The 25,418-nt window shown below is 36.2% G+C and overlaps 1 protein-coding gene across 3 annotated transcripts in view; it reads right to left on the bottom strand.

Moving 5' to 3' along the window:
- The window catches only part of sh3kbp1 (SH3-domain kinase binding protein 1), a 51,097-nt gene that overhangs the window by 3,096 nt on the left and 22,583 nt on the right, over positions 1 to 25,418 (bottom strand). The window contains exons 3-15 of one of the 3 annotated variants that reach the window (XM_042751849.1): positions 17,751 to 17,874; positions 16,250 to 16,356; positions 16,011 to 16,140; positions 14,283 to 14,476; positions 8,857 to 8,932; positions 8,632 to 8,726; positions 7,886 to 7,987; positions 7,475 to 7,526; positions 5,638 to 5,709; positions 5,193 to 5,352; positions 4,080 to 4,153; positions 3,727 to 3,830; positions 2,565 to 2,714 (exon numbers count right to left, since the gene is read on the bottom strand). In XM_042751849.1, coding sequence (XP_042607783.1) covers positions 2,565 to 2,714; positions 3,727 to 3,830; positions 4,080 to 4,153; positions 5,193 to 5,352; positions 5,638 to 5,709; positions 7,475 to 7,526; positions 7,886 to 7,987; positions 8,632 to 8,726; positions 8,857 to 8,932; positions 14,283 to 14,476; positions 16,011 to 16,140; positions 16,250 to 16,356; positions 17,751 to 17,874 — 1,440 coding nt within the window. Of the gene's footprint in view, positions 1 to 2,564; positions 2,715 to 3,726; positions 3,837 to 4,079; positions 4,154 to 5,192; positions 5,353 to 5,637; positions 5,710 to 7,474; positions 7,527 to 7,885; positions 7,988 to 8,631; positions 8,727 to 8,856; positions 8,933 to 14,282; positions 14,477 to 16,010; positions 16,141 to 16,249; positions 16,357 to 17,750; positions 17,875 to 25,418 lie in introns of all 3 variants that reach the window. The other 2 variants (XM_042751850.1, XM_042751848.1) reach the window with 2 other exon arrangements.

Genomic DNA, 25,418 nt, shown 5'->3' with positions numbered 1-25,418 from the left:
ATACAATTTTTCTATATCCAACCTACAAACAGAAGCTGAAACCAGAAAGGAAAACCATCAGAGTGTGGTCTGAGACAGCTGAACTTACACTGAAAAACTGCCTGGCATGTACTGACTGGGATGTATTCAGAACAGCAGCAATACAACATGAATCCACAGTCAATATTGATGAATATGCATCAACTGTTACAGCGTATATCAGCACATGTATTGACAATATCATACCACAGAGGACCATTTGCACATATCCAAATCAGAAACCATGGGTTACTGCACAAGTACGCTCCATTTTACGTGCTCGCTCAATGGTTTTTAAATCTGGGGACTCTGAAGCCTACAAAAAGTCAAGATATGATGTTCGCAAAAGCATTAAATCTGCCAAAGCATCCTACAGTCATAGACTGGAAACTTACTATGCTACACATGACCCAAGGAAACTGTGGCAAGGCCTAGCTCACGTAACAGACTACAAAGGCTGGACATCTGCAAACATCTCTGCATCTCCGTCCGATGAGCTCAATCTCTTTTATGCACGTTTTGAAGCCCTGAACACAGAGCGCTGGACAACACTGGAAGTGACTCCTGAGGAGGGGGAACGGGCACTGACGCTAACGCCAACACAGGTTTATAAGTCACTGAGTAAAGTGAACTCATGCAAGGCAGCAGGTCCAGATAACATCCCTGGACGTGTGCTTAGGCTTTGTGGTTCAGAGCTAACCAATGTAACCACTGACATCTTCAATCTTTTCCTCTCAATGACCACAGTCCCTGTCTGTTTCAAGTCCACCACTATCATCCCGGTCCCAAAAAAAAAACACAGTTTCATGTCTGAATGACTAAAAGCCTGTGGCTCTCACACCAGTTCTCATGAAGTGTTTTGAGAGTCTCGTCAAGAAACACATTCAAAGTATTGCACCAGCCACCCTGGACCCATTACAGATTGCGTACAGGACTAATAGATCAACAGAGGGCGCCATTTCATTTACCCTTCACAAAATCCTAACTCACCTGGAAAATAAAGACAGCTATGCCAGACGGCTTTTCACTGATTACAGTTCGGCATTCAACACTATCATCCCCTCCAAACTCATAAACAAGCTATATAACCTAGGCCTGCATTCTACACTGTGAAACTGGATACTGAGCTTCCTCACCAGTAGACCTCAACATGTCCGCCTCAGAAAACACTCCTCCAGCACCATCATAATGAACACAGGCACTCCCCAGGGCTGTGTACTCAGCCCGTTGCTGTACACTTTTTTCACTCATGACTGTGTTGCTAGCCATCCTAACAACATCATCATAAAATTTGCAGATGACACCACAGTAGTGGCCTTATCACTAACAATGATGAGACCGCATACAGGAAAGAAGTGTCTGAACTGGTCACATGGTGTGAGGCTAACAATCTCACACTGAACATCAGCAAGACCAAGGAGATGGTTGTGGACATGAGGAGGAGTGAGCGTGTCTATCAGCCTCTGCTGATCAGAGATGCTGAGGTTGAGAGAGTGGGCAGCTATAAGTTCCTGGGTGCACAGATCTGTGAGGACCTCAAATGGACAGTAAATACAAAGAAACTAGTAAGGTAAAAGGTAAGGCCAATCAAAGAATGTACTTCCTGAGGAGGCTAAGGAAATTTGGCATGTCATCACAGATTCTCCATAACTTCTACAGAAGCTGGAGAGTGTGTTAACTTGCTGCATTGCTGTGTGGTTTGGCAACAGCACAACACAGGATAGAAAGGCTTTACAGAGGGTGATAAATCTGGCCCGGAAAATCACAGGGACTGATCTCCCCTCACTACAGGACATATACAAAAAAAGGACATGCAAATGGGCTTGCAACATCATCAAGGACACCACCCATCCCATCCACAGTTTCTTCACCCTCATGAAGTCTGGCAAGCGGTACCGGAGCACTGCAGCCAGAACATCCAGAACAGTTTATACCCCCAGGCCATTAGACTGATAAACAGTCAAAACCCACTTCCACTTCCACCTGTATCACCAGGATAAACTCTGCATTTCACCTGCTGGACCGTCATACACTCATAACGCATCTGACTGACAATTTAAACACTAGTCTTTACATTGACCCTTTATCACCACTTGACACTTTACAATTTGTCACTTTATTGCTACTTACACTGCACATTTATTCTGTGAAGAATTTTTTATTGACAGGTTTTTTTTTTCTTTTTCTAATTAGCATACGGGTTCTCTTTTCCTTTTCTTTCTCTTTCATCGCTTTCTTTTTTTAAGCTATTATTATTTGTATTTTAACTTACTTTATTTTCTATATTTTTTACAAACTTTGTATTGCCTGTGTAAGATATATTTGTTCCCATTATACCCTGTCATTCTCGAGAGGATTATGCAAAGTAACAGTTTCATTGTACTGTAGTACATATGACAATAAAGTTCTTGAATCTTGAATAATACTTTTTGTGTCACTGTACATACAATGCTTGACTAGGGTGCTTCCTTGTGGTAGGACAGGGATGTGCATGCAAAAGGAGGGGAGGGTGTCCGGGTGGGGTGACTGGGAGGGGCGGGGCTTACGGTTATGACTGGCACTGCCTTGGGCATCTTCTTGGAGTTGTCAAGACTTTTGGGAGTGAACGAGTCCTGCTCCTCCTTTCCCATCTCCTTGTCTCTCTTCTCCTCCTCTGGGAATGGGGAGTCCAGGAGGTCAGGACTAGAGAGAGAGGACTAAGAAGGAGAGAGATTTTTAAACGATCGTGACCAGATAACCCACAGACAGGCAAAGCAGGGCAAGCCCATGTGACATTCACACATAGCAAATAGCACAATCATATCTGACCGATTTACGTTGAACACCTGAAGAGTCACAAATTTATGAGACACCGTCAGCTGATTGAATCTGATAGGTGTGAAAACAACCAAATGTGATTGACTTGACACTTTAATTGGTTAAAAATAATAACAAACGAGCATTTTTATGTTGTGTGGTAGGGCTATTATAAAGTAGTCAACATTTGAAGTGGATCAAAAAAATTCATCAAAGTTGTCCTAAGACAAAAACGGGTATTGTTTTGGTTTTAAGACAACTTTGATAAAAGGTTTTGATCCACTTCAATGGTTGACTATTATAGTTAACTAAAACTAAGATTTTTGTTATTTGAAATAAAATAATAATAATAATAAAAACTGTTGCCAAAGCAATGCTTCGTATTTTAATTTAGTTTAACTTGATATACTAAAATAGCTTAAATAAAAATGAAAAAATATTCATATTTAAAAGAAATAAAAAAAATATAATACATATGTCTATTTTTAATAGGGCTGCCTCCTAATAGTCGATGAGAAGAGGCTTGGTCGACCCAAATTTTATTAGTCGCAGAAACAAAGGTCCACAGAATGTGGCGAAGTCATGCAGTCAGTGACGGACAGATCGTTAATGGTTGGTGTTTGTGGTAATGCAGTACATCGGGCAGGACATCCAAACGCTCACCTATCATTCAGCAACCTCAAATATGGCTATTCATCTGTAAGATGTATGTAGTAGCAACTTTAAATGGCTGCTCAATCTAATGTAAACCTAGAAAAATGTGTGCTATTCAAGTGTCTTTAGTCGAATCTTTAGTCGAGGGCAGCCCCAATTTTTAATATAGACATAAAAAAAACAAATAAATATTGCAAAAATATAACAAAATTATTAAATCTTCAAAAAAAAAAAAAAAAAAGTATCTGGTGTACTCACAGACGTGAAGATCTGCGATCGTGGCCGTCGATCTGTTACACGGGGCCTTGACGCGGTCGGGTGGTTCAGCTTCTCTGTGGATGAGACGACGAAGTCGAAGTCTTCTACATCCAGCCGAGCGTCACACAATCACAATACACATAAACACACAGGACCACATATATATCACATGCATATGAATCACGAACACAGAAAAAAACGCCAGACTGTAATCACACATCTCCAGAATGGAAGTGAATGAAGTGAGATGGACAGAGAGCTGTTGTAATCTGATTAGATATGGATTATTAGAAGCCCTATTAGTCAGGACAGGGTTATTGTGGATTGAAATGCAACTCTAGACAGGGACTCACCGATATCTATGGATTTGTCTGCAGAGCCTCGGTCAGCTGCCACGCCACTGCCGTCAGACTTCGGACTTTCACACCTGTACAAAAGAGATAGAAACCAGAATGAGCTTTATTAAAACATGAAAATGTATTGAGAAATAATGTGATAAGAAATGGAGAGGATTTCTAATATGTAGAACTGGAAGTCTGATTAATTCTATTGATCGGTCATTATAGGTTTATTCGGAAGGTTTCAAATTAATCTACTTAAAATGAAATAATTCACTGATTAATTGGAATCACTGCAAATAAGTTGTTTTGATGGTTCTAAATAAATCAATTGAACAATTAAATGATTCATTGTTTCACTGCACAGAAGTCATTTGGTTCGGTTCCAAATGAATCCATTTGCTGCACAGATGCTGTTCGGATGATTCTCAAGGAATCCATTCAAAAAAACTAAATGACTCAATGATTCATTGAAATGACTGCATAGAAGTTGCTTGAATGGTTTTAAATGAATCAGTTAACAAAATAAAATGATTCACTGAATCATTGGGATTTACTGCACAGATGATGTTTGGATGGTTCTAAATGAATTCATTCCGAAATGAAACTGTCACTGTTCTGAGATTCAGTCATGTAAAATAGGGTGCCATTTTTATTAATTATTTAGTGTACATTTATCTGTTAAAAGTTTGTTTATCACACTAAGGTCAGCTTTTTTTGTGCCAGATAAAATCTGTTCTGTATTCATCTATCAAAAAAAGAATGATATCATCTGATACTTTGATAAGATATGATGCATCATCGTTTATTTAATCATGACTTGTGTGTGATTATGTGATCATAATATGAGGTAATTGAAGCTTATGAATAAATTAATCAGCGCTGGAAAATGCACTTCTGAAAAAAATCACTAGGGGTCAGTATAAAGTTTACAATCACTTGTATCAACCAGAAGTCTCCAAAAACACCTCACAAAACATTCAAAAGGAAGTAATTCACCATTATTATAGATATTTTGTATCTTTTTATAGTTGTATACAATGGGCTGAGAATCTTGTTACTTTGTGAACGTCTGTGTTCTGTAATCTAGTACATCTAGTGATACATGTGTTTGAGTGTGACACTGACGGTATATTGGGCACAGCTGGTCTCTCGGGTCTGTCTGGGCGTTTGGGTGGCAGGGATGACGGTCGATTCAATGAGTTGTTGTTCTTCGGAGGGAGAGGCTTCTTTGGGAGGAAAACTGGGAGGGACGGCTTTGCAATCTCACCCACCTTCGACTCCTCACCTACATGCAATCATCATCATCATCGTTATTAAAGGGCATAAAAAGTAATACAAGTTTGTTTACAGGAAACTAAGAGAGGGTTTGTTAAAGCAAAGAGGGAAAATGTTATTCCAACATTTTTTTAGTTTACTTCAGAGGAACAAGAAGTCTTTGAAAACACACAAGCAGTAACCCTTTTAGAGGAGGGCAGCATAGAGCTATAGGTTTTGCTGTAGTAGAAGGTCAGAGTCACAGAACTAGAGTTGACCAAAGCAAATTAAAACAGCTGAGAGAGACGTTACCTACCTTTTTCCTCAGCTCTGTGTGGGAGAGATTCAGGCCGCTCTGGTGGAACCTTTTTAGCCTCTGTCTTTTTGTCTGGGGATCAATACACACAATAAGAGGGTTCAACGGGGCACAGCTGACTCATTACTTAAGCTTTCAGCTAAAGTGACACAGAAACATGCCAAAATGTATGGGGTATGAGACCACACGGTACATCTGTAAAACAAACATTATAATATAAAATAAAGAAAAACACTTAAGATTTTGTTTATAGGTCACTAATGAATTTGTATTTATTATTATTTATTTAATGATCAAGTGGCTCTTAGTACAGATAATCAGGTGTTCTTGCTGATATTTTTGGGATAATCTAAAATCATGCTGGAGAATATAATCATCAGGTTTTAAAACTTTAAAAAATTTTTTGATGCAGCTTGACATATCCACTGTATCCCACAATGCAATACAGTTTAAAAGAGGTTTTAAAAAACTATTATATTATACTTAAAACATGATTACATAACTGTTTTACATGGCTGAGATGGCTGTCAAATCGATTAATTGCGAGTAATCGCATTTAAAATAAAAGTTTTTGTTTACATAATATATGTATGTGTTCTGAGTATATTTATTATGTATAAATAAATACACATACGGTATATATTTTGAAAATATTTACATGTTTATACATTTATATATTCATATTCTTATATTTTCTATTATATATAAATATCTTTAATATATAAACAACATTTTTCTTAAATATATACATGCATGGGTTTGTAATTATATATACACATAATAAATATACACAGTACACACTCATATATTATGTAAACAAAACTTTTATTTTGGATGCGATTAATCACGATTAATCATTTGACAGCACTAGAATATATATTTCTTATAATTACGTGCACATACATGCATATATTTATGAAATATATGCAATATATATTTAAATATATTAAAATCATACATAATGAATATATAATGAAATATATACACGCATGTTTAAATATACACAGTACATACACATATATTATGTGAACACAAACTGTTATTCTGGATGCTATTAATCATGATTAATCAATTTGACAGCTCTAGTTAGTATGCTACAAATGAACTTTTTACTCAAATTGTAATGCTGATAATGTAATTTGTGATGAAAACAGAAGTATTTTCAATAGTGGGCTTAGACTTTTGCACCATATTAAACAGTTTAATTGCAAGCACATCACTGAAATTACATAAACACTCAATTTTAACAATATTAAGTCGCATACAAACCGATAATGCAAAAACAGTCAAATATCTGTCTATATGTCTAGCATTTTTCCATATACCAGTGTTGGAAATAGAACTACTGAGTGATCTCTGCGTTCCCTCTTTGTCTCTCAGTCTCATTTCATGGTACATCAGTACGAAAATTATGTGGGCAGAGTTTCAAAACCTCTGAAGGGAAGCTTTGAAGAACTCTTGTTTATATATATTTTAAAAGCTTTTTGGGTAATCTGGTTACACCTACACATATTCACAGAGAATAGATTCCAATGATCATTAAACAGACAGCTGACAGATTTGTCCTCCACAAGGAGAAGACATGAATCTATAACATATAATAAATTATACTTTTATATTAAGATAAACCATTATTTAAAAACTGCAATAATATTTCATTACAATACTGTTTTTTTTTCTGTATTTTTGATCAAATAAATTCAACTCTGATGAGCATAACAGACTTCTTTAAAAACATTAAAAATCTTTCTGATCACAGATGGGCATGTAAGCTGACATACTGAGAGGAATTAAAGAAAAAAAACAGAAAGAAAAGGAAAGAAGAAGAATTTGTTACCTGTGATCTGTTTAGTGGTTGGTGCTGCAGGTGGAGGAGGTTTCTTAGGTCTCTGTAAGCACAGACATAGTTAAAACAAACAGTACACCTATTAAAACACCCACATGCACTCATTAAAACACAGTTCAACTCTAACTAAAACACATACAGTTAACCATACACATTTGTCCTATTAAAAACACAATCCCTTCAGACCAAACAGCACTAAAACATCAAAGGACATGCTGCTACATCAGGCAAAGGGAGAAGAGGGAGTCAAAGGTACAGGGCAGAGGGGAGCGTGTGTGTGTGTGTGTGTTTCACCACAGCTCTGCCTTCACTCAGAGACTGAGGCCCACTGTCATAAGGACTGGAGCTCCCCGCTGGCAACAGCTGAAGTGTGTCAGTGAGAGACAAACAAGAAGATCTCACCTCTTTTTCTACCTCAGGAATGAATAACTTCACAAAGTTGTCTGGAAACACTCCCTGCTTGCCGTTTAGCTCTCCAAGCCACCAGCCAGCGTCTGCACACTCCTACACACAGCGAAAACACATTTCATCAGTCTATTTGTGTTCTAAAAAGACCAGACGTGATGTCAGTAACAATTTGTACAACCATGTTGAAAGCGTAAATTGCAATTAGAATATATCTGATGTATAGTATACTGTAAAGATATCTGAAGAGGATTTTTGGATCAATGAGATTTCATTCTTTTCATTAAAAATGAATAAAATATGATTTTTTTATTTGTTAGTTTTTTTTTTTTTCTTTCTTTGTTTTGTTTTTAATAAACTAACTTTATTTATTGTTGTTAGTATGTATGTCTCTTTGTTTGATTGATAGTTTTTGTTCTTTGTTTAGTTTCGTACGGGAAAATTACTTTGCAAAACTCCTTTGCTGTAATTTGAATTTTCATAGTCACAATGTCACATCAAGCACCATTTGTCGTATCTGCCTACAATTTGACTACATAAACAATTTAAGAATTTAAATAATCCACAGCACAGGTGTGATCTATTCCTGTTACCTTTGGCCTTACTCTCAGGCTCCGCCTTCATGGTTTCCTGGGCAACAGCTGGAGCGGCTTTCTTCACCATCTGAAGCTTTGACTAATATGTAAAATACGAACCTCTCTCTGGTACAATGATTATGTTAAGCGCTACTCCACCAAGCTGTCCTTATTGATAATCGTAACGATGTCTCCCTCTTTGATTGACAGCTCATCTTCGTTTTGAGCTTCGTACGGGAAAATTACTTTGCAAAACTCCTTTGCTGTAATTTGAATTTTCATAGTCACAATGTCACATCAAGCACCATTTGTCGTATCTGCCTACAATTTGACTACATAAACAATTTAAGAATTTAAATAATCCACAGCACAGGTGTGATCTATTCCTGTTACCTTTGGCTTTACTCTCAGGCTCCGCCTTCATGGTTTCCTGGGCAACAGCTGGAGCGGCTTTCTTCACCATCTGAAGCTACGGAGAATCAAATAATATGTAAAATACTACAATGATAATGTATAAGCGCTACTGTTCAAAAGTTTAGGGTCAGTAAGATAAAGAAAATTTATTTTTAAAAATACTGTAATATACTTTAAAATGTCATTTATTCGTTAAATGCAAATCTGAATATATATATATATATACACAAAAATGTAAAAATAAGGTACTTTGTTTACAGCAGTATTCCTTTTACATAGTAGCAGTTAAAATATTGGCATAACAGGCATCTTACGAGTAGAGACCTGCACTAATGCGGGACCCAACGCAACAGAGTGTGGTGCAGGACAAGCGAGTGAGGGTGCGGGCGGGTAGAGACTCGTGTGTGTGTGGGATGCGGGAGAATAAGGGTGTACTCAAACTAGGCAATCTTAACGTTCCCAAGCGCGTTTGACCCTCAAAGCCTGGTTCGTTTGACTAGTGTGATCACTCTGTGCCGCGCTCGGGCGCAGTTCGTTTAGCCATCCCTGGCTCGGTTGGAAGAGGTGGCCCAGAGCGTGGTTCAGTTATATATAGATCAGTGAGTGTGAGCGATGACCGTGCTGGAGCGCAGAACTTCTGATTCATGCAGCATGACTGCGTGAACATTTCTTAGTGGCAAAAGTGATAGATCTGTAAATAAAAATATTGTGAGAGGGCTGTGTGTTACCACGTCCCAAATGACTCAAAATAATAAACCACAAAGTTAACAGAACAATGCACTCCATTTTGCTGAGCAAGAGCACTTCTCTGCTGTCATCACGTGCTATCCAAAACTTCCTATTTCCCACTTATGAGGTTGTGAGTGTTTCATGTGAACGCTAGACCCACGCCAAATGCTCTCATTGGTTGAGATATGATAAGCATGATGACACCCATCACCTCACCCACCAATTTGAAATGAATCGAGCTTTGTGACATGGTGCATTATCCTGCTGGAAGTAGGCATCAGAGGATGGGTACATGGTGGTCATAAAGGGATGGACATGGTCAGAAACAATGCTCAGGTAGGCCGTGGCATTTAAAGGATGCCCAATTGGCACTAAGGGGCCTAAAGTGTGCCAAGAAAACATCCCCCACACCATTACACCACCACCACCAGCCTGCACAGTGATAACAAGGCTTGATGGATCCATGTTCTCATTCTGTTTACGCCAAATTCTGACTCTACAATCTGAATGTCTAAACAGAAATCGGGACTCATCAGACCAGGCAACATTTTTCCAGTCTTCAACTGTCCAATTTTGGTGAGCTCGTGCAAATTGTAGCCTCTTTTTCCTATTTGTAGTGGAGATGAGTGGTACCCAGTGGGGTCTTCTGCTGTTGTAGCCAATCCACCTCATGGTTGTGCGTGTTATGGCTTCACAAATGCTTTGCTGCATACCTCGGTTGTAACAAGTGATTATTTCAGTCAAAGTTGCTCTTCTATCAGCTTGAATCAGTCGGCCCATTCTCCTCTGACCTCTAGCATCAACAAGGCATTTTCGACCATAGGACTGTCGCATACTGGATGTTTTTCCCTTTTCACACTATTCTTTGTAAACCCTAGAAATGGTTGTGCGTGAAAATCCCAGTAACTGAGCAGATTGTGAAATACTCAGACCGGCCCGTCTGGCACCAACAGCCATGCCACGCTCAAAATTGCTTAAATCACCTTTCTTTCCCATTCTGACATTCAGTTTGGAGTTCATGAGATTGTCTTGACCAGGACCACACCCCTAAATGCATTGAAGCAACTGCCATGTGATTGGTTGATTAGATAATTGCATTAAAGAGAAATTGAACAGGTGTTCCTAATAATCCTTTAGGTGAGGGTATATATATATATATATATATATATATATATATATATATATATATATATATATATATATATATATATATATATATATATAAAAGTGCTGTCAAACCATTAATCGGATACAAAAGATTTAGTTTGCATAATATATATATAAAAAAATTTATAAACATGTAAATATAGAAACTAATTTCATATTAATTTTAATTCATATTAAAAATAATAATGCTGTCTGTAAGTCAATGTCATCAATGAGGGCAACTACGAGTACTGACCCTGATGAGGGTTCCAACATTTTTGCAAAAACTGATGCATTTATTAGATAGTAAACAGCAATAATTTGACACACAATTTAATCAATTTACACAATATCGTACATTTCTGGGGCTATAAAAAGCTGTCAAGGGCCCAGTGAATTCAAACATTGAAAACGTGTGTGAATAGCATTCTGTCCATTTGGCTCTGTTTATCTGGCCTCTTTCCGGCAGGGGAGCCACAGTCCTTCCACAAACATGGCAGGGAATCAATCCAACCCGACATACAACAAGCTCTTTAACATCCCACACTCCCAATGTGGCTTTAACACACACACACATTTGCTGTGTTCGCTGAGGAAAAAAACTCACCCCTCTCTTCCTCCTTCTCCCTCTCTTCCTTTTCCTCTCATTTAGAGCAGTCACGATGGAGTCGGACTAACAAGCACCATGTGGCAGCCAAATGTTTAAACGACATAATAGGAACATCATTACAACATCTGGCTGCACTGCTCTTCTCAAAGGCCTCATGACATCTCTGTGAAGACCCTACGATGACTTCCACCCTCAGAACACCCATAATGCTGTGTCTCAAAGCCCAAATTACAGCCACATGAAAGGAAACACATCTCAGTCGTCGTTTAACAGCTCAATTCTAGCCAGTTTTACATCATTAGAATAGAAAGACAAATGGATAGTGAGGGCGATGCAGATAAAAATAGATAATTTTATATTTACCTTTTCGCAAAGCGACAAAATAATCCTTCAGAAATGGCTGGTGTTGATACCTACATCTGTGTGCGCAAGTCCTGTCTGCAACAGGAATCTCCAACAAGCTTTCAGTTCACTCCCCCCTGAGTCATGACAGTCTCTTACAGTCTTACAAGCCCTACTTCTGCTTTAAAACAGCCCTAAAGTCAGGAAACCACTCAGAGAGAGAGAGGAAGAGAGGAGGAGAGGGGTGGATATGGAAAGAGAGCCATGTCAGGGTGTGGTAAATTTGTATATGGGTAAACGTACAGCTTGCAAATGACATCGGATTTCTATATTCCACTGATCACTTGCCTTGTAAAATAGAAAATTGTCTTTGTATGTAACAGGTAGAAGAGTTAAGATATAATATATAATAATAGATATTCAGTGACAGTCTAGAATATATAATAATAGATATTCAGTGACAATCTAGAATATATAATAATAGATATTCAGCGACAATCTGGAGAGATTTCCTTCTCTTTCAGACTAAACAAAGAGACACAAAGTGCGGAAGACGTCCCATAAACACCTCTTTGACAATGACTTCCTTTTTAAGTGACCGAGAGTGCCAGATCAGCTATTTGTGTGTCATCTTCCTAACAGTGTTGGGCAAGTTACTCTGAAAATGTAATTAAATTACTGATTACTCCTTTTAAAAGTAATCAAGTTACTTTTCTGATTACTTTATTTCAAAAGTAATTAGTTACATTACTTTTTACTGTACATCCATGAAATTTACATGAAAAAGTAAGTTTTGTGTTTATAGCCACAACATTCCAGCATAAATGCTCCTGATAAATATATGTTATTAAAGCATCAACATTTAAAAACCACTTTTATTTTTAACCAAATGCAAGCATAGGCTGCTGTGTACATGGTTTGGCATGGCAGAATGCCAGCAAAGGGTGCTCAGTTCATCTCAGTTTATCGCAGTCTCACAAAGCTCTGTTATAAGACAATAAATATAATGAATCTTTCATAATGTCTACAATTATTGTGTTATAATGAAAGGATTCGTGAGCACGCAAATTTCAGCACTGCAAAGGAACTCCTGCGTTTTGAGTGGATTCTAACACGTCTGATTGGCCAATGAGTTCCAGAAATCAACATTGCTTAACGCTGCAAACATTTTATAAATAAAATGTATGCGCCTGTTAATCGTTTTTGTTATATTAGTTGTTTTTGTGCAATAGATGAATAGCAATTTATTTGTTTTTAGATATTTTATGTTTAGATATTTCTATTTTGCTGGAGTCCCGCGAATCATTTTATTCTCCTGCATCCTGCACTCACACTCGCCCATCAATTCTCGTCCCGCGCTGCTTTCTGTTGCGTCTGTCCCGTGGGAGAGCAGGTCTCTAATTCTCATTCTGTCTGCAATGATGTAACGCAGCGGTAAGGCACAGAGACCGCGGCTTGGAACTATAATCTAATTACCATTTTGGAAATTATAACGCGTTAAATTACTTTTTTTAGTAACAAAGTAATCAAATTACAGTAACGCGTTACTAAGTAATGTGTTACTGCCAACACTGCTTCCTACACACACACACACACAGACACAAATGTTATATTTGAAAGGGATTACTTGCTTACTGCATACTGTCAACTATTTCTTTAAATAACATTTGGAACCATATCATGCAACTATAAACATTTTTAAACAGTATAAGCCACATTGTTCCACATGACCTCACCAGTTTGCATCATTTAAGAAAAAAATTAAATATTTATTTTACATATTTATATTAATTATTTTTGAAAGGAATACTTGTTAAAATGCAACAAGTTAAAAATGCAACTAAAAATTCAATTAAAAATAAAATGTTAAACTAAAATCAAGTAAATTTATGCCCCACAACATTGTAATACATTTCATACAGTAAGAAAAATGGATATTCATTTTAATATTGGTTAAATATTACATTTAACAGTGTTAATAAATTATTTGTGCTTTTAAAGATTGACAAAAATTACCATGCATAATTAATTATCCAAAACCAAGCGATACAGCTAAGTTTAAAGAAATCAGTGACTGAAAATGAACCAATTTTGTGCATTCTTAAAGCAAATCACATCTATTTGGTATATACTGTATACTGCAGAAACAGTATGCATAGTATGCTACCTTGCTATTTCACACATAGCCACTGACTTCCTAACCACACTGACTGAGCAAGAACTCAAAAAAAGACAGACACACTAAAAGCAAAGTTTCCACAATAACACAAACCCAAAATAATCAATAAAATAATGTTTGAAAAAGAAATGAAAGACATAAATTAAATGTGGGCCTAATAATGAGAGCTAACAATGGATAGAGAAAATGAGGAAATGAGCAAAGGGATGTATGCCGCTCTCAGTGGGACAGGAAGACGGGAAGGTTTTAATGAACAAGAGACTGTGGGGCCGAAGGCAGAGTAAACGCAGGGGACCAAGACAGAGATGGCCTGACGGTAATTACAAAGTCGTAAAATCCAAGAAACGCACATACAATTTGCTTCATTAAAATACAGGGACTCCAATAATACAAACTCACCTTGTCTCCCTCACTGTCCATGTCCAGGGATCGTGGGCGGAGCTTGATGGGCTGGTCTTTGAAGATGTCCCCGAAGCCGAACCCCCGAACCTTTTTGGGCTGAATCTCAGAGCTGGAGGACACACTGCCCGTATCAGAGCGTAAACTACTGGAGTCGCCGCCATCACTCTCGGAGCCGGTGCTGTCCTTTATACCTACAGATACACAAACACGTTTCAAAGGAGGACTTGAGTATTTGCATGCATCCTTTGCATGCAGCATTCTTCACAGCTGAACTGTTAGAGTCCATCTGTCCTTGCCAAGAGTGCTGTGTAAGGCTGTCACAATAGTAAAAGCTCAGTAGGTCAGTGATAACTGATTGGGACCATTAGCATATTAATTTTAGCTGTGACATTGAAATTGACTTTGTGAAAATTTTCTGGTATTGGTATTATGGGTTCAATGTTACAGCTTAAAAGAATATGGTAATAAGCAGTAATTTATTTGAAAAATAATAATATAAATAATAACTACAGTATACACTACTGTTCAAAATTCTGGGTTCAGTAAGATTAGTTTTGTTTAATGAAATGAAAACTTATTAAGCGAGGAAGCAATTAAATGATCAAAAGTAACAGTAAAGACATTAATATTGTAAAAAAAAATCTATTTAAAAAAAAAAGCTGTTCTTTTGAAATGTCTATTATTCAATGACTAAAAAATCCTGTATGAAAAATGTATTAAATTGAAAAGAATATTAAACACCACATCATTTTCAACATCACTACTAATAATCATTTCTTCAGCATCAAATCAACATATTAGAATAATTTCTGGGTTCTGACAGTTATTTTTATATTGTAAAAATATTTCATAGTTTACTGTTTTTACTGTATTTGTGATCAAATAAATGCACCATTTGTGGGCATAAGAGAAATATTTCAAAAACATAAAAACCCCATACTATTCAACAGCAGTGCACATAATATTAATTAAAACAAAAGTACAAAAAAATTAAAAATACTTTTATTAGGCTAGGGATTCTCAAACTTTTTTTGTCAGCTGAACTCAATTGACCTTAAATACTTAGATAAGTGCCTCCTGTGAATGTAAGTTAATGTTTCAATTATTTTAAAAACACATTTGCATGTTCACAGTTCTCTGTTGCCAGTTAATGGTCACTAATAAATAAATAAAATATTTCAGATATTAGCAAGCTTTTAGCAAGTGTTTTGAATTGAACTGAATTGAATACTTGTAATTGGTTAACAGCATGGGAGGAAGTGAATGTTTAAAGATGATTGTGACATAATTGGTTAGACGTGGCTGGTTATTTTGTACAGTTTATAAGTATCTGGATGCATTTCTTCCATGTATTAAAAATGTTTCACCACTCATCCAAATGACTTTATCAGCCGTAGGGAGGAGGTGGAGATCCCCCCACACTTAACCTCATTTCACTCTGTAACATCCCAAGACTCGCAAATTACTGTGGGAGTCGCTTGCCTAATGGTGCGAATCACAATGTCATATGAGATAGGATGAAAATTTTATGTTTCACCATCTGCCTGCTTGATGCTTTACCACTTCAACAAGTCAATATGTCTTCAATAAAAAGAAAAATATGCTACAAAATAAATTTCATTTCATTTTTTTACGGCCTGGATGTCTGGAAATCTTCACAGAGATGTAGTTAGTAAGATGAGGAAGCTGTTTTAGTGGTCAAGTGAGTATGCAGTGCAGACTGACTGGTTCGTGTGCTGCGTGTATCGTCCTGTGGGGTCAGCTCTTCAGCCTCGGCCAACAGCTCCTTGGTGAAATTAGAGGGGAACATCCCAGATTTGCCATTGAGAACACCTTCCCACCATCCCTCCTCCACCTGAGCGAGCAAACACACACAGAGGTGGTTTTTAGCACTACAAATAAATTAGAGTTCTTTGCAAAAATTTAAAATTATAACGTGACTAGGATGGTCATGCAGTACACACCTCTCCCAGAATCTCAATAACATCTCCGATCTTCAGTTCTAGCTCATCTTCATTCTGTGGAGTGTAGCTAAAGGCAGCTTTGCAACGCCTTTTCCTGATTGCCTCACCTGTTTATATGAAATACACATAGATAAATAATGTTTGTTCTCTTTCAAAAATCTGGGGTCAGTAAGATATCTATCTATCTATCTATCTATCTATCTATCAAAACAACAAAGCAGCACTTACACATTCCACCACTAGGTGTCACTCTTCTCTTTAGTTTATGCCAACAATTAACTACACATTTTGGTCCAAGACTTCTCACTATACACACAGACCTCTGTGGCTCATGAAAACAAACAGCCTTTGACAACAGACACCCAAAGTTTCAGTTCTCAACAGAATGGAGAAACTGGGCAACCCGGCCCTCACCTACCGATATTAATATCTTGATGCCATAAAAGCAGTGAGATTACCTGAAGATTTCAATACTTAATACACTGGAGAAAACCAATGAGACACACATATTTTGCCTCACATTGTCTTTGAAAGTGAACTTCTCTATCTGCAAAACAAATTAAAGTCACATGAACCTACACTAGCGCTGTTGTCTGAAAATCAGGTGATATAAATTGAGGGCTGTAAACAGAGCTTGTGTTCCAGAAACCGGTTGAGTATCTGTCCCATTTAAAGTAAAACAGTGAAAAAGGTTTTTTTTTTTTTTTTTTTTTTTTTTTTGATAAACATATCTATGTGACCTTATTTAGTTAACTAATTGTTTAATTAGGTAAGTCATATTTTTTTTTAGCAATCATACTGAAAGTCATTATTTCTTCACATGATTACACAGTATCACAAAAAAATTTAGTCATTTTTATAAGATCAACGTAAATGTCTTATTGTTATTTTTTATTATTCTTTAATTGTGAATTTGTATTTAATTTAATTTGACAACATATTCACTTCAACTCAAACCTGACCAATTAGAGGATTCATATAACAGCCCCAAAAAGACAATTTGTAAAGTTTCTGTAATTATCTGAGTTAGGGAAATTGAATAATGTTTAATTACGTACCATCACACTCAGGAAGTGGTAGGAGTAAATGGTTTCTGGTCTGAGAGTAATACTGTACTTACTCTCAAAAGTATTGTGATTTACAGAAGAATACACACACACACACACACACACACACACACACACACACACACACACACACACACACACACACACACACACTGATTGTGATTGATATATTCTGGATCCATAGGGGTGACTTGGCAAATTTAAGAAGGGTTGAGTGTCTTTAAAAGAGTATTTTTTTTATTTAACTTTCACACTTTTCATCTGCCAAAGGCAAACCTGAGCCAGATCTCAGTTTAATTGAATCTTCGATCGACGGAAACTTTAACCGCCCCCCAAATCCTGTGCTGTGAGACATGAGGGGATGTATGTGTGGGTGTTTATGCTGAATAAGCACTGGACTACTTTTCGGATTAGGAACAGATCAGACACACTACCTTTCTTTGCGGGTCTCAGGCTGGGTTCTGATTTTGGGCTGGCGCTGCCATTGGACAGGTCTGATTTGGATCCGGCCAAGCTGGACTCCTTCTTCACCTCTTTTTTTGAGTCTTTCTTTATCTCCTGAAAATAGAAAAGGGGCATTTAATGCACAGAAACTCTAGAGGGAGCTCTAGTCCATTCTCATCCACTGTGTGTGTGTAAAACAGAGACAGACAGACAGAGATGCGATGTAGGCCTTCATGCAGCAAAGCAGAGAGGCGCTCATTTCCTGGATGGGCGTACAGTGACTCAGAATCAACCTCCAGCACACACACACACACACAGCTTTAAAACACTTCTCCATCTGTTTGTCCGTCTGTTAGCAGAAGTAGCAGTCTGTACTGCACTTCTCTCTCCCTCCACTAGAGCTGTTAAAGCTGTGAAAATGTGGCTGGTGATTAACTGTAATACAAATATGATTGTGATTTAATAATTTAATTGTCTATTTTGCTCATTACACATGAAGGACTCCACACTGAACTTGAAAACATAAACGGCTTTGTAAAAACCATAATATGAACAAAAAAATTAATATTAACATTTTAAATAATAATAGTAATAACAGCAATAATAAAAGTATAAACTTTAAATAATATTTTAAATATAAGGTATCTATTTTAAATAGTATCAATATAAATTAATTATATTTCTATTACATGAATCATAAAATAAAATAAATTTTACAAAGCATTTTACAGTAAAGCAATCTTTGCATAGAGGCAGTTGACCTAGCTGATTTTTTTATATACTCCTCATTTCCAAATAATTTTTTCTTGACTTGGTAACCTATAATGGTCAAAAGGGTAAGTAATTATGCAAAAGCGAACCACAAATGAATTGCATTGCATTGTAATGAACAATATATATGCAAATCACACTGTGGACAGCAAACTGACCATTGCCTGATATGTCCTGGGGTTGTTTGGAGAGGGTAGTCATTTTCTCGTTCTGTTTAAGACCTGTGCAAAGGTTAAGAAAACTGCAGAGATCTCGAGCATCTCTTGGCTCACGCAGAGCTGTCATCCTTTCTCAATTTCCTGTATGTTATCTTTCTCTGCTCTCGCTGCAAGTTCTTTCTGCGTGCTTTACTCTCTCACTCACTGACATGGTTATTTATTTAGAGGAATAAGAACAGACTATCTGCTTGCTGGATGCTTCATATTTGCAGATCAAGTTGTCAGTCTGCAGGTGGACAATATTTAAAACAGCAACATAAATCTCAACTGCATTTTCAAGAGAGCAGCTTAAATATTTTAAATCTGACTCATGTCTACATTTATCTTTAGCTCTTATTAAAGACTTATTAAAGACTCTATAAGATATAAAATATATATACAATTCTTTTTTCCTGTGGTGGCATGCTTCCTGCTGAAACAGGAAGTTAAGTTAGAACACATTCAAGGGCTTGTCTTTAATTTCAAACAGTTTAATTAGTCCAAAAATCCATTAGAGAAATGGCATTTTCAAGCCATTTGCAATTTTACAAAAGCAGATTTTGATTTTTAACATTAAAACAAGGTCTGTGGTTAACATTACTTGTAGAACAAAATGTGACAGTCCTTTCAACAAAGATAATCAGTATTTTTTGGTCCATCTCTTACTAATTTTAAATATGTAAAAGCTATGAGTGAATTTATCAACATTTAGGAGTGTATAAAAACATAGATGGCTTCAAAGCTATTAGATATCGACTACACACTACACACCAATTTCTAATTTTGGAATCACATGATCTTTTATCGATCGATTCAATTCTTCATTAGAATTACAAAACATCCAGTCTTCAAATATCCTTCAGAAAAGCCTCTCCCAAGCTTTCTAAATTAGCTCAAAACCTCATTAACATTCAACAAAACACAAAGAAACCTGCAATATTTTATTTATATTTCATACATGTTTACAAAATCCAAGAAATATATATATATATTTTTAAAACTAATTAAAATGGGAAGATTTATCATAAAACACAAACAAGGAAGTGTCTCTCACACAGGAAAATGTGATTTTATTTTCTGTGCAGAAATATTACATTTAAAAGTTATCAGCCAGGGAATGAAATAAGGTTACAGTAGTTAGCTTTCTTTATGTCGACTGCATGAGTGTGTGAGAGAGAGATAAACTGAAGGAGAGAGAGAGCAGTGAACAGTCTAGACGTGAAACGAGAATGCAGCAGTGAAAATGTGTGCATTCAGAAAGAATATTCAAGCATAATAATTGTGTTTCATCATGCATTTAACATCTGCTCAGCAGACCAATCATATGCACAAGAACTTTAATACAGACCACAAGATTCTCCTGATATTAGGCAGTTTGATGTCAATGTTTGGTATAGTGAAGAAGTCATTAACAGGGATGCACATATGTTTTTCAGTCTGGTTCTCATGAATGCATCTGGAGATTTGATTTGGTGCTCACACTGCACAGCGTGACCCATTAAATATTACTATAAAAATAAAATAATTAAAATAGCAATTAATAGTATTATTGAACTCATTTTTTTATATAAAATAATAAAATAATAGAAAATAATAAATAAAGTGTGAAAATACTTTTATAATTTAAAATAAAAAGTGAGTATTAAAAATAATTATTTTATAGCACACTTAAATACAATACTAATATTTCCATTTCCATTTTCTTACTTTGCTTATTTACATATTTTTTTAATTCTGAATTTTCATAATTTCTAACCCTAAAATCAGCAAGTTTTTTTATATTGGCTTTTTATATCAGGTTTCCGGCGAGTAAGTAGGATATGCACTGCTGGTTTTAGTGCTGCCAAGTGAAGCGCGTCAGTGAATGAAATGTCAAAGTTTTGCATTTTACTCTGAAACCGGCAGGATATAGCCTAGTTCTAATAGAAATATTATACAATATTACAGTTAGTCGATCTAAAATAGTGATTGTGCATTAACAGCAACCAGGTCAGTATTTAAATAAGCAGTCTGAACTTATTTACACAGTGAATTGTTTTATTTTGGTCAGGTGCACCCGCGCAGCACTTATGTGCTTATTAAAGTATTTGCTCATCTACACCTAAATATGACACTTAAAATAGAACACAATCAGCAATTTTGGCCAGTTTTCTTGGAAGAGAGACAACAAACATTGCAATGCATATACTGTAATGCTAAAAGCTAATTTTGCTGACATTTAGAAATACACTAGTATATGTATTGGAATTAATGCTAAAGTCACAGCAAAATAAGATAAAAAAATATAAGCTTAAACAGCACACAGTGTGACTTAAAGCTTAGCTTAACTCAGCTAAAAAGAAGCTGTTTTTGCCTGGAAATATAGGAAATATAAGTAAGAGAGAATGCTACTGAGAGGTAAAACCAATATATACACACTCAAACACACACATTTGCAGGGAAGCCAGGAGATAACCAGATAGACTGAAAGGACAGAGCCCTCAATAGCAAATAAGAGTTGACCTTGAGCAGAATATCACACACTGGATCCTGTCAATGTCTGTATTGTGTGTGTGTGTGTGTGTGTGTGTGTGTGTGTGTGTGTGTGTGTGTGTGTGTGTGTGTGTGTGTGAGTGTGGGTACTCATCTGTGCTTATTCATGTGTGTTTGTTTTGAGTGCGAAAAAATCTGTGTGTATAAATTAAATTTTCTCTGCCATAACTGCCTTATCAAGTTATTTATGATGAAAACAGCACACAGCAACCAACCTGCTAAAAAAGAGCAGAAGAATTTCATGCTAGCTCAAGCTGGTTTATGATGGTTCCTGCTGGTTTGGTGGACCAAAAAATAAATTTAACTTAACATTTAATTGAATGTGTCCATGCATGTCAACATCAATCCCAATGAGCACAACAAAGAAGCTGAATGCAATAATTTCAGTCAAAAACAAAGTAGTTATTACAGAGCATTTTACTCTATTTAGAGAAGGAAGTGTGTGTGTTGCAGGACATCTTGACACTTTACAGTTAGTATTTAACTTAAGGTAACTTTTCAAAAATACACAGGTATAGTCCGTGTACTTTTGCATCCATTCCTTTTTCTTTTTCTTTTTTTAAATCAAAAATGAAATGGGGAAGATGTGGTTTCTTCTTTAATGGTTTTAACACAGATGAACAGAATAGGCAAATACAAACAATTTTTCATAATAAAAAATTCTTAATGTATCATTATTTTTTAATGGTTTTTAATTAATAATTATTTATATGTGTGTAAAAATTTTTTTTTTATTTACTTTTCCTTAATGGTTCTAACACTTCATAAGCAGATACAAACTAATTTGCTTATTTCAATAAAAACAATTTAATGTATATAATTTTTTTTTTTTTGCATCACTATAAATGTGTCTGGTAACCCATTTACTTTAACAAACCTTTGGCATAGACTGACTCAAGAATCAAAGGAGTCTATACATTTATGACCATAAAGCAGCTTATCTTTATAATTTTGCACAACTAAAAAAAGATGCAAGACATTTTGACTGTGCATTTAATTTTTTGCATTTAATCAGCTGTTCCTGTATCTTAAAAGGATAATTTTATACCCTAAAATTGCCATTTGTAAACAATATAAAACAAAAATTATATTTGTAGCACTCAAACACGTTGTGCTGGATGTCAAATTCCTGCTTCTTTTCCGATCCCGTACTGTCCTATGTGAATAAAGATAAAAAAACAGTATCCAAAATGATTATGACTGTACTTTTATCTGTCTGTTATGCCTTTTATACTGTTTTGCATTGAGAAATTGTTATGTTTAGAAATCAGAGTTGGGTTATGCACTTAAAATCTACAGCATGACTTGCCACTAAAATTAAACAATGAACATTGCATGCAAAACAAATTTCACAGCTATATTTACAACATTTTCACAGCATTACAACAGCTATTTTTTGCACTCACTGTTTAGCACACACTACTAAATAATTTAATCTGACACTGTTTGAAGAACATTGCAAAATGATTTGATTATCAAAATAGTTGCAGGCCTAGCATAAATTATATTGTTTGTTAGTGTGCTAAGTTCTCTGTCACTGTTAGCAGAGAAACAGTCCTATTGATTGATGTCATCTCCAGACTCCACATCTCACTAAGTCCTACTGTGTGCTTGGGATCGGCCCGTGCCAGCCATCAGCATGGAGCTGATGAACTCTGAAAACATCTGAATACATCACAGTGTTTAGAAGCAAGCCTAATTGCAACTATTTTTCTTCGTGTAAAGTACTATCACTGAAAAAAGCTGAATAATGTTTTTGTAGAAGTTGCAGCTCCTCTCTAAAAGGATGAATGGACTTTAACCAATGATTCAAACCACACTTGGTTACAGTTAGAGAGTGGTAAACAAGTTACAACAAGGTAGATGTATCATCACCAACCTAATTAAAGCATAGACGGTATAGCATATGTGTAATGGGCTACCTGTATACCTTATGGTGCCACTGCCATGGAAACGTATTAAAGCCAGGCCCCTAGGGGCCAAAGTACAGCTGGAGATCACATACAGTAGTAGGTCCAACATTGAAACTTGAGCAAGAACAGTGGTGAGGATCATACAGACAAAAACACATTCGAGATGCATCACTATGGCGAACTAATCAAAAAAAAAAAAAAAAAAAGTTTCTCTAGATTGTTAGAATTTAACTTTTTTTATTATTATTTGGCAACCTGTAGAGATTTTGGTCTATCATCTCTATCATGGTTACACGCTCACGTGATGTTGCTGTGATGCGTGGTTGCAAAAAATGATCATTTGCACGCATTTTTAAGCATGCGCTTTTGCTGTCGAGTATCCTCGTAAACACAGTAATTTATGTCTTAAGTGAAAGCAAACAGCTGAGAAAGAAAACATGATTTAACAGTATACTGAATCCGGGAGGTTCTTAAAGCGACAGCAGTCTAATATTCCTGCTGTCTGTTATTCATGTTAATCAAACAACAAATGAGAGAAAATCTCTCACTGCTCTCGGCTAAATCACTTTTGAAACTTTAATAAGAAGAAATACACATTTAATTTACAAAGTGAAGAAAATGCAGTGTTTTTATACATTTGATTACTTTATACAACGTATGTAGCATGTCTTTTTTTTTTTTCTACTGCAGTTTTATTTTTGTCCTATTGTTAAAATCGCTGACTGTTTACTTGTCTTCAGTGACCTTTGAATTTAGGATAGTATTAGTTTTTTTTATTAGTATTAGTGACAAGAATTATGAAATTTCTATGGTATCAAAAATTTTGATATCATAAAGACCTTATTTAATCAGAAATAACTATATTGTGATATATAGTGATGCCGTGAAATAAAATTACTCTTAAGATTTTTCATATTGCCCACCCCTAACTTCTATTTCAAATAAATCCTGTTCTTATGAACTTTCTAATTTAAAAAAAAAAACAGATCACAGTTGTTTTTAAATTGATAATAATAAGAAATGTTTATTGAGCAGCAAATCAGCATATTAGAATGATTTCTAAAGGATCATGTGACACTGAAAACTGGAGTGTTTTCACTAATGATCACTAACTGATTTTTCTTATATGTATACATATTTAGTTCTGATATTTTTAGCAGCATTTATTTAAGCAACAACTAGTACATTAGCTGTTAGTCAGTTTGAAAATGTTGGAAAATTGAAGCAATCCATCATTTAAGCAATCCATTAACTAGTCGACATCGGAAAATACATAGTTTCACTTATCACTACCATATACACAAATATTCACACATTTGGATAGCTATATTAAAACCATTTAGTGTTCTCAGTAAAACATTTCATACACAGTTAAAAAGTCATTTTACAACAAAAATCATTTAAGTAGGTAACTGTGGTGTTTGTGGAGGGGACAATCACAACCCGCCATTTCTCGCTAATCTCGCTTTATGGCATGCAGCTGCAAGGCTCACTTTTTTTTAATATACACTTCCTGCCAAAGTCATAGGCTTCAACAGAGCTCAAGTCACATCAAACCACAGTATGTAGCTGCAAACTTCTGCAGTGCGCCCCTTCTAACGCTACTGTATGCACACACAGACATACAGACCAGACCAGACGAGACCTCTTCCCTTTGAACTGTAAAAATAAACATGCCAGCAAAAACAGTGGTTTTGCAAAGCATTGTGGGAGCTGCAAAGGCCTAATCAGACTCACCTGACAGAAAGGGTCTGTTTATCAAAAGAACAGATTAGAAGGGGGCGTTCACATACTTTAGACCACAAAGCAGTCAACTTTCATCTCAAACTGGCCGACTATGCATGCATAGATCACTAACACGGTCATTCATTTAACACACTGACACAAACAAACACATTCAGCTCCTACTCTGTCATGAGACTCCTATTCACTGACTTCCTGTTCACAAGAGCATTAACAGAGCTCTGAAAGTGTGTGTGTGATCTACATTCCTCTCCCCCGCTCACTGGGCTGTTCCAGATGGTCAATAGTAGCTGGTTTTCACAGTGTCCCATCATTCCTCGGGTCTTCCACTACACAGGGAGGAGAAAAAAGTCATCATGTGCTTCGGGGAATGACAGGCCCTCTCATACACAACAGCGTAGACGACCTTGGTACGCTGGCGCTGCTCTTGATCAATGCCACAGGCCTGCCCCCGCTGAGAATCAGGCTGTACGGCGTACGAAAAAAAAGTCTTGCAATAATT

Source organism: Cyprinus carpio, chromosome B24 (assembly GCF_018340385.1).
Source record: "Cyprinus carpio isolate SPL01 chromosome B24, ASM1834038v1, whole genome shotgun sequence".
Classification (NCBI taxonomy): Eukaryota; Metazoa; Chordata; class Actinopteri; order Cypriniformes; family Cyprinidae; genus Cyprinus; species Cyprinus carpio.
Note: the sequence above shows the minus strand (reverse complement) of the source record. Positions and strands in the feature narration are given on the sequence as shown.